Here is a 12351-nt window from a genome sequence, read left to right as displayed (position 1 = left end):
GAGTGTAACTTTTTAAAATGTAGCATCTAGGTTGGCTTCTCTCAGACAATATCAGGTATTTGAGTACTTCTAACTTCAATTCTTTATGTGGGTGTAACATAGCAATTGAACATAATTAATTGCAGCACAGTGGAACTATTTTGTGTGTGTAAGTCCATAGTTCTCAAATTGTGCTTTACAGAGGCCTTTTCTTTTCAGATTCTTTTAGCACATCAGTCTGGTTTTCAGCTGGCAAAAGGTATTCAAAAGAAGCTTAAATACTCTAAGCAAATAATATTACAGCCCCTTACAAACTGCTCTAGTTGCCCCATGGAGGATGGATCTGCAGTCACAAATTGGAGAGGAAGGTGCATTGAATTGATTTTTTTTCTGAAAAAAAAGTTCATGGGGAAAATTTGAGAATTTCCCTTTAGAAGCTAAGAAAGCCCTTCTGCCTTTCCAAGCTGGAAAAATTACCAGCTTGAGCCCAGTTCTCCATTAGGGTCCCTTTCTGCGCTAGTGAAAAGACATTATAGCCCTATTTCTTAGTCATTAGTTTTAAGGTTTGGTATCACAGGGGTAGGATAGAGGGAAGAGGCATAGCCTGAATACTCTGCTGTCTCTTCTCAAGAGGAGCCATGGGAAGCTAATCATGATGAGGTCATTTTAATTCCAGTTAGAGGGAGAAGGGAGGCAGGGCACATTCCCAGATTCTCTAGAACCACTTTGGCCATTTTAATGTTTATTTCTCCTTTTAAGAAAAACAGAGTTGGTGTCTTTGGACAGAAATATGCTCTGCCATGCCCTTGTGTCTGCAGACCTGCTTCTGTGCTCATCAGAGGCGTGTCCAGACGAGCACACACGTGTGGTATGCAGCGCACCAGAACCATCTGTAGCATGGCAAATTGTGCACACCGCATGTGCAGGTGTTCGCTGTACTGATAACTTAAAGCACAATGGGTTACTTTAACACTGGGAGATCCCAGCATCAAAAAAAACCCGTGCCTGAAAAAAGTTGAGCGGTGCACAAGGCAGCAACGTGCGCCACCTGAGACCAGAGCCACATTCCAGATGCTAGCAAGGCTCCATGTGCTGGATTGCCACCACTGGAGCTCTGAGAAGCCCCCAGAACCCCAAGTAAGGCTGCTGGGGCCAGCCCAGGTGCTGGCCTCAGCCTTTCCAACCCCACCTGGAGCAACTAGCTGCACCTCAGAGCATGCATGCATGAGTGTTCTCCAGGGACAAGTAGCAGGGGCACAACTATGTGCCCCTGCTGCTTCTCCCCTGGGGAAATGCACATGCATGTACATATGGATGCACCCCAGATGAAATATATGTTTGGGAGAAATCATTGAGTTGCTTTGCCACATTTTTGTGGCTTCTCCAGCAATCTGACAGACTCTGGAGCACAAGTTTTGTCCAGGCTCAAGCTCAGTCCTCTGGGTCACTGTCCTTCCTCCATGTAGCAGTGTCCTTTCTCTACTTTTGAAGTACTCTGTATTCCACCTAGTTCTCTGTTGTGACCCAATTCTGTATGCTGGTTAACCACACTGCTGTCCCATCCCTTCCATGTCCTGCTAGCTCATGTGCTTGAGAGCTCTGACCAGGAAGCAGAATCTGGGAAGCTCTGACAGAAGTGATATTTGTAACACAGTTGGCAGTTGAAAGCTCTCTACAGCTGTGCCCTCAGAAGTGCGTGGCTGCAAAGCACTTTAAAAGTGCCGATAATGCAGCAAATTAACCCACATTACATGAGGGTTCACATGAAGGTGCTTCAAAGTGGAGCACATTCATTAACTGATGCAGCCCAGCCCCATCCCTGATGCTGTCTACAGGATTGGAGTGGAGAGAAGGGAGGGGAGGAAGCTCTGGGCTGGGGTTTGCCCAGCCTGCACTGGGGAGGGCAGGTGGATTGAACCCTCCCCCCAAGGCAGGGGACTCCAATCCACCTGCCCTCCCTCTGGTGCAAGCTGGGCAAACCCCAGCCTACAGCTCTGTCCTGTCCCTTCTACCCCTTCCCGTCCTGCAGAGAGCACTGGAGCTGGGGGTGGGGGAGGGTGGAAGGGGTGCAGCTGAGGAAAAGAAGCTGCAGACACACAGCTGGTCCTGGATCAGCTCCAAAGTGGAGCTCCATTTCCCATCCCCTCCCCACTCTTCACCCAACAGCGAATGTCTGGGAGTTGCTGTAACTCATGACGCTTTCTGTGGAGCTCCAGGAGTTACAGCAGGGAGCTGTCGGCACCCTGGGTATTTTGAGTAGCAACATGTTGGTGTTACTATAGAAAAGTGATTCTCAACCAGAGTGCCTCTGCATCCTGCGGTGCCTTGAGATCCTTTCAAGGGTGCTGCTGCACAATGTTAACACTGTTACGAGTGTAAACATGATTCACAACATATACCCAGAGATTTCAAATAAGAATCCACAATGTTAAAAACATTATGGCCTGTTGTGGTTTTTCTAAGATCTTTGCAACAGAAAAACTGTTCTGCTATTTTTCCGTAGTCAAAAAAAAAAATGAGTGAAAAGGTAAAAGCTGGCATTTTCTGCGGGTGCCTCAAGTCTAAAAAGGTTGAAAACTACTGCTCTACAGTGAAAAGTCTGCCTATTAGGGAGCTTTTTTAACTATAGAAATGTGGATACTTAAAACTATTAAACTAAATATATACGATGAGCATGGTGTAGTCATCTACAAGTCTTCCATGGTATATCTGACACATTCATGTTGTTATATTAGGCTGTTACCCTACATATTGCTATGTACATATAGACAACTCCAGCTGTATGAAGACCCACTGAAAACATTGGGGCTTAGCACAAGTACAGGGGTCTGCCTGTGTTGTTTTTATTGCAGGGTTGAGGCCTTGGACTATAAGGCATTTTATTTTTTGGCAAGGACAGTGTCCTCATTGAAGCATATAGTTGGCATTTAAACACTATAAATGAAAATAATAGGTTCTTGTAATGTAGCTGGCATGTCTTCTAGAAAATCACAGCTGCAGCAGTTAATTTTAATAACCTTAGTAATATTTTTCAATGGCTTTCCTTGTTTTATGCTGCTGGAAGAATAAAACTGAAAAATAATAGCGAATCCTGCACAGATGCCATACATTTTGCCTGAATGTCTTCCTTCTCTTGTTCATCGACACAGAAAACAAGAACATTGATGACATGGATCTTTAATTACATGAAGAATGAGAATGGTGTGCTATATGCAGAAAAAAGTTTGACTTCTCTGCTCTTTAGGAGTAGTTTTCCCATGTCTTAAGGTTTTTCAAGGAGTTCAGGAGCCAACATTTGCCATATTTTGGCATCCTCTTTCCTAGCGGAAAAAGCAACAAAAAAAAAGTGTAGGAGAGTAAAAGGCACATTATGCTAAGGAGGTTATCATTTTCATGCACCAAACACAGTTGAGGTGTGGAATATTCACTCAATGAATGAAGCCAAGCTTCCCTCTCCCTGCCCCCCCCCCAGTTTATTAAGGTTTCTCTTCTGCACTGGTGAAGGGTGGTGGGCAAATGACCAATGTGTTCATGTAATGGAGACTGTTACCTGAAAACTAAGTTTCTGTTTAAATAATCAGATGTGAGAGGTTTGTGTCTTATGACAGAAGCTTACACTTTGCTGGGCCAGCCACCCAAAAGGTTTTTGAAGAGAAATAACTGACTGAGAGAAATGAAATGAAACTGAGGAAAGAAAACTTTGGCTGATTGAGGTGGTAGGGAAGGATGATAGGAGTGTGATCTTACATTAAGGGAATGGTCTATTCAAGGGAACTGGTGGGAACTTATCTATTGGAATATTTAACATTTAAATTGGATGGAATAAGATGCTGCCAAGAAGGCCCCCATGGTGAGGGAGGGAGTGGGGCAAGGGCAGGGGCAGGCGCTGCACAGCCAGGGCAGGTCGCAAGATGGAGCTGCAAGCGGCTTGTTTAGGGGGCGTGGGGGGAAGGTGGCTCCCAGTGCTGCATGCACCCCAGGAGGGCATGGGGGCATGTGCTCCCCAGATCTGCTCGGGGGAAGGGTAGGCTGCTGCTGTGGCCTGGGACCGGGGCTGCATCAGGCTCTTCCTGGTGGGGGGCTAGGCTGCGCTCAGGGTGGGCGGTGGCAGCACTGGGAGGAAGCTACTGGGGGGGCTGCAGCCATCCCAAAATTCACCATACCCCTCTCCAACGCCCCCTCCTAGTGCCACTGCTGCCTGTCCCAAGCCCAGCCCAGCCTTCCCCCCCACCCTCCCAAAAAAGAAAAAAAGCCCAGTGCCATCCCGACCCCAGCCTGCAGTGGCAGCCCACCCTTGGCCCACATGCTGATCTAGGGGCGCACATCCCCATGCCCTCCTGGGGTGTGAGCAGTGGTGGGAGTCACCCCCTGCACTCTGGCTCCCTGATGAGCCACTTACAACTCTGTCCCATGCTCCGCCCCGGCTGTGCAGTACCTGCCCGTGCCCCAGCCCCACTCCCTCCCTCACCACTAGGCCCTTGATCTGGCCCTGCCACATCCCTTTCCTCACAATAGAAAGATAGACTAATCAGCCAGATTAGGCTGCTTTGCACACTGCCAGGCTGTGTTCTTGGCCACCTGCGTGCTGTGCTGCAGCTGTGTGCATGCACGGGGCATTTATCAGTGGCATAATTGACCACATCAGCCAAAAAAGGCTGATTGCCAATACAGCCCATTTTTCTTATATTGATGGTAATCTGAATGGGATCGATGTATAGGTGCACCTTTAGTAGCAGGTGATCAATTAGGTCTCTTCCCACTACTAATATCTGATCTCTATCTTGAGCTGTATTTCTTCCCCTTTCTGGGGTCCCAGTGGAAGCTTACAGTCAGCCAGGGCTGCTAGTTTATGCTCTCCACTGATTATGTGATCCTCTATAAGTGTTTCTTCAGTAAGAAAGAGAGGGCATTGCTTGTGTGCTGATACATGGCCCCTGATGGATTGTGTATGACAAGTTGTCTGCTCAGGACCTGCAGTCTCTAAATATTGTGTTGGACAATGCTGTTTTAAGGAGGTTACTGACTACTGGAGCTAACATTCTGCGTGGTCCTACATACATAGCTCTACATGGCTTGTATGAAATTGACAGTCTTCCCTTTTCTACTTGAAGCACCTTTCTTTTGGCAGATGATTGCAAACTTTAGAGAGAATATATATACCTTGAGTCTTTGTGGGCTTGAAAGAGGTATTTTTTAATCAGAATGGACAAGAGGATCATTGGGTTAGCCTGACTTTTTTGCCTGTTTGATTGACAGATTGAAAATCTGAAGGACAAACTCCTGGCTCAAACTCAAGAAATAAACAGATTCCATTCAGGGCTGGTGAGTCTTTTAAAACTGATCTGTTGATTCTTAGTTGAAGTTGTAAGTTCCTCATATTTTGTGTGCAACAAAAAAGAAATCTTTGCATAAATGAAGGTCATCTTAGAGGTCCAAGTATGGTGGCTAAATTAATGCCAGAACCATATATATGAATGATGTGTGCCCCTGGAGGCTATGGTGGCAAGGTGAGCTCCCACAGGCAGCGGTGGCACTGTTGGCAGCAGGAGCATGCGCAGGCAAGTGGGGAGCCACAGTGCTGGCAGGGGGTGGGGAGGAGGATGGAGGTGGTGAGCAACCACCCGCAGACATCGCTGGCAGTAGCAGCCAGCGATGATGGTGAACTGCCCGCAGATGTCACTGGTGGTGTCGGCAGCAGGGGGAGGAGAGGGGGTGAGCAGTGACTGCCCACAGGCATCGCCAACAGTATTGGCAGCGCCTTTTTGCAATGGGTGCACCACCAAGCTCGGGGTGCATGTGAACCTGCGTGCACCCCCTATGCATCGCCAGTGATCATAGATGTCATCCTGTGTAGGTCTGACAAATCTGAGGTAGACTAATCAAAGTCTGTTAAGTAATTTGTTCAATGCAGTCTTAAAAATAGTGGCCCTGATTCTTCAGGGACGTTTGAATTCTTTATTGTTGAAGACATTGTGCCAAATCATGATTTTTATTTTTACAGGTTTAACTGTCACTGAGATCAGATGAGTTCCATGAATGTAGAATAAAGCAGAATTTGGCCTGTGGGGGGAGAAATGAAAAATATCATATTCTCATCTTTGTCCGTTGTCAGGGTGGCACTGACTTGGAAAAGCACCGGGATCTGCTAGTTACTGAGAACGAGCGTCTAAAGCAGGAAATGAAGTCATGTGAGGCAGAGCTGCTGGAGCTGAGGAAGCAGCATGTGAAATGTGTTGACTGTGAACATGTTCAGGTAAAGAGGTCACAACAAGAGGTAGCACGCATTTGCTTACGGTCCTGGTGCAGAACATCCTTGTGCCTGTTGTTGATTGCATGACAAGTGACTTCTTCTCCTCCTCCTCCCAATTTGGTTTGCAGGAGAATGCAAGGTTGCAAGAAAGGCTGGCCCAGCTGCAACTAGAGGTGGGGGAGGCAAAGGGGAGGCTCTCTGAGTTGGACCTGGAGGTGCAGCAGAAGACCAATCGCCTGGCTGAGGTGGAGTTGCGCTTGAAGGATTCCCTTGCTGAGAAGGCTGAGGAGGAGGAGCGACTCAGCCGGCGGCTACGGGACAGCCAGGAAACTATAGCCAGTCTGAAAGCCCAGCCCCAGCAGATAAAGGTGAGGTGGAACCCATGATTCAGGATGGTTTTTCATCATTCTCCCCACTTTCTGTTAATAAACAGCACAGAACACCTGTATTTCAATTTTGGTTAGAGAGAAAAGTCGAAACTCTGCCTCCTAGCAGTTCCATTGACCTTAGACAGAGTATAAACTAGGTTGGAGCTTGGCTCAGAGAATCCAGGGGCAGCTTGCAAGTTGTGGAACACTGTTGCTTGTCTGTAGCTTGTATGATGTCTGCAGTTAGGCAAAACATACTGCCCCAGTAAGGATCCCAGTCTTTTAAGTAAAAACCCATGAGTTAGAATTGCAGCATTTTAAGTAAATGAGTAACATCTGTAATGGTTCATGCTTTGATGCCGTTGACTTAACTAATGTCAGGTCTGTCCTAGGCCAGATGGATTCCATTTGGTTGGAGGTTCCTGCAGACTCTCTCTCAAGTGCCTGTATTTTGGAATATTTCTTTGTAGTGTATCATCAAAACGGTGGAAGTGGAGTCATCCAAGGCAAAGCAAGTTCTGTGTGAAGCTCAGTCCCGAAACCAGTATTTGAAGGAGCAGGTGGGCATGCAGAAGCAGGTGCTGAAGGAGATGGAGCAGCAGCTTCAGAACTCACATAAGACTGCAGCCCAGCTTAGAGCCCAGGTATTTATTACGACTCAGAGGGTGGGAAAACTTCCAATTTGTCTGTGAGAAAGGGAAGAAAATGGCTACAGGAATATGACAGATTGCAGTCAATCTTGGATGTAGTGCCACAGGGGAGATAGTGGGGAAGAACTTGGAGAGGATCCATTGTGAAGTTACTCACTGTTGAATGGCTCCTTTTGTTTAGTGCGTGTGCGTCTAATTCATAGATTTCATAGACATCAGGGCTGGAAGGGACCTCGAGAGATCGAGTCCAGCCCCCTGCCCAAAGGGCAGGAAGTCAGCTGGCGTCATAGGATCCCAGCAAGATAAGCATCCAATTTACTCCTGAAGGTGCTCAATGTAGGTGCTTGAACCACCTCCACTGGCAGACTGTTCCAGACCTTGGGGGCTCGGGCAGTAAAGACATTCTTCCTTATGTCCAGCCTGAAACGGTCTTGCAGGAGTTTGTGACCATTCGACCTCGTCATCCCTTGGGGCGCTCTGGTGAACAAACGTTCCCCCAGATCCTGGTGGTGACCCCTGATAAACTTATAGGTGGCCATCAGATCACCCCTGAGCCTGCGCTTTTCCAGGCTAAAGAGTCCCATGTCTCTCAGCCTATTATCGTAAGATCTGTTTTCCTGACCTCTGAGCATGCGCGTGGCTCTCCTCTGGACTCTCTCAAGCTTCTCCACATCCTTTTTGAATTGTGGAGCCCAAAACTGGACGCAGTACTCCAGCTGCGGCCTCATCAAGGCCGAGTACAAGGGGAGAATGACGTCCCGGGATTTGCTCGAGAAACATCTATGGATGCAAGCCAGCGTTTTGGTCGCTTTATTAGCCGCAGCATCGCATTGCAGGCTCATGTTCATCCTGTGGTCAGTGATGACCCCCAAGTCTCTTCTGTAGTGCTATCCAATGTAGCACTGCCGAGCCTATAAGGATGCTGCAGGTTTTTCCTCCCAAGGTGGAGAACCTTGCATTTTTCAGTGTTAAACACCATCAGGTTCTCATCTGCCCATTTGCTGAGCTTGTCCAGGTCAGCCTGGATCACCCGCCTATCTTCTGGCGTGGATGCTTTGCCCCAAAGTTTGGTGTCATCGGCGAACTTGGCCAGTCCACTCCTGACTCCAATGTCCACATCATTAATGAAGATGTTGAACAGTATGGGTCCCAGGACAGAGCCTTGAGGGACCCCACTGGTCACAGGGCACCACGATGAGTGACTGCCATCAATTATAACCCTCTGGGTCCGACCACGGAGCCAGTTTCCCAGCCAGCGGATCGTGGTGGAGCCAAGGCCACAACTGGCCAGTTTGGCCAAGAGGTGATCATGGGATACCAGATCAAAAGCTTTTTTGAAGTCAAGATATATGATGTCAATCTCTTCTGCCTCGTCCAGGTGATAGGTCACCTGGTCATAGAAGGAAATGAGATCGGTCAAACAAGACCTACCTGCAACAAACCTGTGCTGGCTATCCCTTAGGATGTTAGCCCGGGCCAGTCCCTCAAGGATGGCCTCCTTCATAAACTTTTCTAAGATCTTCCCCAGGGTAGAAGTCAGGCTAATGGGCCTGTAGTTAGCCGGATCCATTCTCCTCCCTTTCTTGAAGATCGGCACCACATTGGCCTTCTTCCAGTCTTCAGGCACTACACCAGAGCGCTAGGAGTTTTCAAAGATTCATGCCAAGGGCTGGGCTATGACGTTCGCCAGCTCCTTGAGTACCCTGGGGTGCAGATTGTCAGGGCCGGCTGACTTGAAGGTATCCAGCTTCTCAAGGTGTTCCTTCACAAGGTCAGCATTTATGGAGGGCAGGGGATCCCCATCACCCGGATCTACCTGTCCCATAGCAGGCATGGGCGTCCCGTGGGACTGATGACAGACTGACGCAAAGTACCTATTTAATAGGTTGGCTTTTTCCTGGGCGTCAGTTGCCCCATGTGGTTTAGCAGGGGTCCAACGTTGCCCTTGCTTTTCCTCCGGCTCCCCACATACCTGAAAAAGGACTTTTTATTGTCCTTGATGCTTGAAGCTAGTTGGAGTTCAGTTGCAGCCTTGGCTTTCCTGGTTTGCTCCCTGCAGGACTGGACCAGCGCAGAATAATCCTCCTTGGAGGTGAATCCCGTCCTTCATCCTTTGTAGGCTTTCCTTTTTAGCTGCAGGAGGTCCGCTAGGTCCCTGGAGAGCCAGGAGGGCTGCTGTGCCTTCTTGCTGCCTTTCCTCCATGTTGGAATAGATTTAGCTTGTGCATTGAGGATCGCTTTCTTGAGAAGCAACCACTGTTCTTGAACTCCCATCTCCCTGGGGTCACGGTCCCTAAGGGCCTGACTGACAAGCCTCTTGAGCTTGTCAAAGTCTGCTTTCCTGAAGTCAAGGGCTTCTGTGTTGCTGACTGACTTGTCAGCTTTATGGCGGATGGTGAAGGTGATCAGCTTGTGGTCGCTGTCACCCAGCTTCCCATCGATCACTAGGTCGCCGATTAGGTCGTCCCCCGTAGCCAGTACCAGGTCGAGCAGCGCTTTGCCTCTCGTTGGCCCATAGACTTCTTGAGTCAGGTAGAGGTCATCCACGCACGAGAGAAAGCTTTGTGACCACTTGGATTTTGCTGAGTGATCTTCCCACGAGATGTCTGGGTAAGTGAAGTCACCCATGACAACCAAGGTCCTGGAGCAAGTGGCCTCAGTCTGTTTCCGGGTGAACTCCTGGTCAAGCTCAGGACTTTGAGTGGGAGGTCTGTAGTAGACTCCCACCGTTGTGTCCCCTGTGCCGTATTCCCCACGAATTTTTACCCAGAGGGTCTCTAGCTGTCCATGCCGGTCGCCAACATCAGCTTGCAGGGACATGTAGCTTTCCTTCACATAGAGAGCTACACCCTCGCCCTTTTGTCAACACGATCCCTCCTGTACAGGGTATAGCCCTCTATACCCGTGGTCCAGTCATGGGTGGAGTCCCACCAGGTCTTCGTTATCCCAGTGACGTCATAATTCTTTTCACTGAGCAGGAGGATGAGCTCCTCCTGCTTGTTGCCCAGGCTCCTGGCATTAGTGTACAGGCAGGCAAGTGTGCCCTTGGGGGCTCTTGCCTTGCTCACAGATTGTGCCTGGGCTGGGGCAGGGGTGGGCTCCCTTAACTGCCTTGGTCTGCTGGCTTTGCAAGGGTTGCTCAGCGGGCCAGCAGTGGCAGTAGTCCCCCCATCCTCCAAAATTCATTTTGTCCCATAGTGTGTGGTAATAAGTACAGCAGTGTGAGGTTTGGGAACCCACAGTGCTAACAAGGCTCTCAGCAGTTACAGGGAGATTAGCTGCTCTGTTGTGGTTTCCTTCCTAGATCATGCTTTATGAGTCTGAGCTGGAGCGGGCTCATGGACAGATGTTGGAAGAGATGCAGAAGATGGAAGATGAGAAGAACCAGGCCATTGAAGAGGCATTTGCACGAGCTCAAGTAGAAATGAAAGCGGTCCATGAGAACCTAGCAGGTGAGGAAGAAGGGAAACTAATGTGTGCGCTGTGTAATGTCTGCATGAGTCAGGTGCTGGGGAATTCCTCTTCAGATGAAGTAACAGATACTCACATGACTCTGGACTTGCTCAGGAGTTAGTCAGTGGAAGCTGCAATTGAATTTAGGTGTGCCCTACAGCAGTGGTTCTCAACATTTTTTGTACCAGGACCCATTTGTAAACATGAATAGCTAGTCCTGACCCAGTGTTCCTTTCTCCCAGCCCCCTTCATGTGGGGCATGAAGGTCTCCAAGCAGCCCAGGTGCCCCTTGCAGACTGGAAATCTGACAGCTTGCAAGGGAAAAGCCACGGTTTTCCATGTTTTTCTCCTTTAAAGGAGAATCCATTTTTAAAGTTTTTTCTTAACCACTTCATATTTTTCTGACCCACTTTTGGGTCGAGACCCACAGGTTAAGAAATGTTGCCTTACAGTATTAGTGGCTTATCCCACCCCACATGCTTCTCTGTCATCCACCCTGTTGGTCATTTGCATTCAGGCTTAGAGCCCCAAGTCAGGGAAGGTTTTGTTTCCTTGAAGGTAGAGTCCTCTCTGTATGTAGGGTAACAGCTTCTCTTTAATGTGAGACTTATTAATCATCATGTTTATGTGCAGGAGTCCGGACAAATCTCCTCACACTCCAGCCAGCACTCAGAACCCTCACAAATGACTACAACAGCCTGAAACGGCAGGTCCGAGATTTCCCACTCCTACTTCAGGAGACCCTACACAATGCCAAGACAGAGGTGAGCAAGATGGGGGAGTTCTTACTCTGCACTGCTTCAGGACCAAGTGGGTATCCTTTTGTAACATTTAGTCTTGCTATTTGAATCCGAGAGAGATCCATGAGTTCCCTGACATGGGATGCCAGCCTTTCCTTTTTGTTGTTATGCTTGTTTACTGAATAGAAGGTGTCATGCTGGGGAGGGTGGGTTCTATATGTTCACATGTTCTCATGTAGCTCAGTCTCTGTCTCTACTCTCTCAGATTGGGCAAGCAATTGAAGAGGTGAACAACACAAATCGAGAGCTACTAAGGAAATATCGGAGGGAGCTCCAACTCCGCAAAAAATGTCACAATGAGCTGGTGCGGCTGAAAGGTCTGTATGAGAGGAGGGTTTTCTGGACAGGTCATGTTCATCTTCCTGTAGCAGCAGAAATAAACAGAATTCCCCAGTACAAGCGCTGTTACAGGCTGGAAGTTAGACCCTTGCTCAGGTTTGAGGCTAGAATCTCTGACTTTGAGGTGGGGGGTTGGGAGGCGAGGTGACCTTAAAAACAGGGACAGGAGCTTACATGTATTAACTGATGCATTTATAAGAGCCTGAGGTCTCTCTTGAAATCATAACCATTTGAGACATGTTTTAATGGTTCAGATGACTGTCCCCACGCAGGAGCCACATCACTGTCCAGTAGAGGTGCACCGATACATCAGTCCAATATCGTATCAGCACCAATGTAAAGAAAATTTATCGTGTCAGAAATTGGCCTGATGTGGCCGATTAATTTGGCTAATAAATGCCCATGCTTGCACACAGCTGCAGCGCAGCACATAGGCAGCGAGGAGCACAGCCCAGCAGCTTGGAGAGTGTGTGCAGCTGGTAAGTCTGGTGTAGTGGAGGGGGAGTGGGGAA

General features: G+C 48.5%; 1 protein-coding gene across 8 annotated transcripts in view; it reads left to right on the top strand.

Annotated features, from left to right (window-relative positions):
• Positions 1-12351, top strand: part of KIFC3 (kinesin family member C3) — a 48212-nt gene that overhangs the window by 21100 nt on the left and 14761 nt on the right. For all 8 annotated transcript variants that reach the window (XR_016444186.1, XR_016444187.1, XM_090062878.1 and 5 more), the window contains 7 exons: positions 5236-5301; positions 6092-6232; positions 6358-6597; positions 7068-7241; positions 10552-10699; positions 11334-11464; positions 11706-11817. Coding sequence is in view for 6 of the 8 variants with exons in the window: in XM_090062878.1 (XP_089919004.1) it covers positions 5236-5301; positions 6092-6232; positions 6358-6597; positions 7068-7241; positions 10552-10699; positions 11334-11464; positions 11706-11817 (1012 nt within the window). In the remaining 2 variants the exon portion in view is untranslated. The remainder of the gene's footprint in view (positions 1-5235; positions 5302-6091; positions 6233-6357; positions 6598-7067; positions 7242-10551; positions 10700-11333; positions 11465-11705; positions 11818-12351) is intronic.

Source organism: Crocodylus siamensis, chromosome 9 (assembly GCF_052110815.1).
Source record: "Crocodylus siamensis isolate JL-2025a chromosome 9, ASM5211081v1, whole genome shotgun sequence".
NCBI classification, from domain to species: domain Eukaryota; kingdom Metazoa; phylum Chordata; order Crocodylia; family Crocodylidae; genus Crocodylus; species Crocodylus siamensis.
This window is presented reverse-complemented; position numbering and strand designations above follow the sequence as displayed.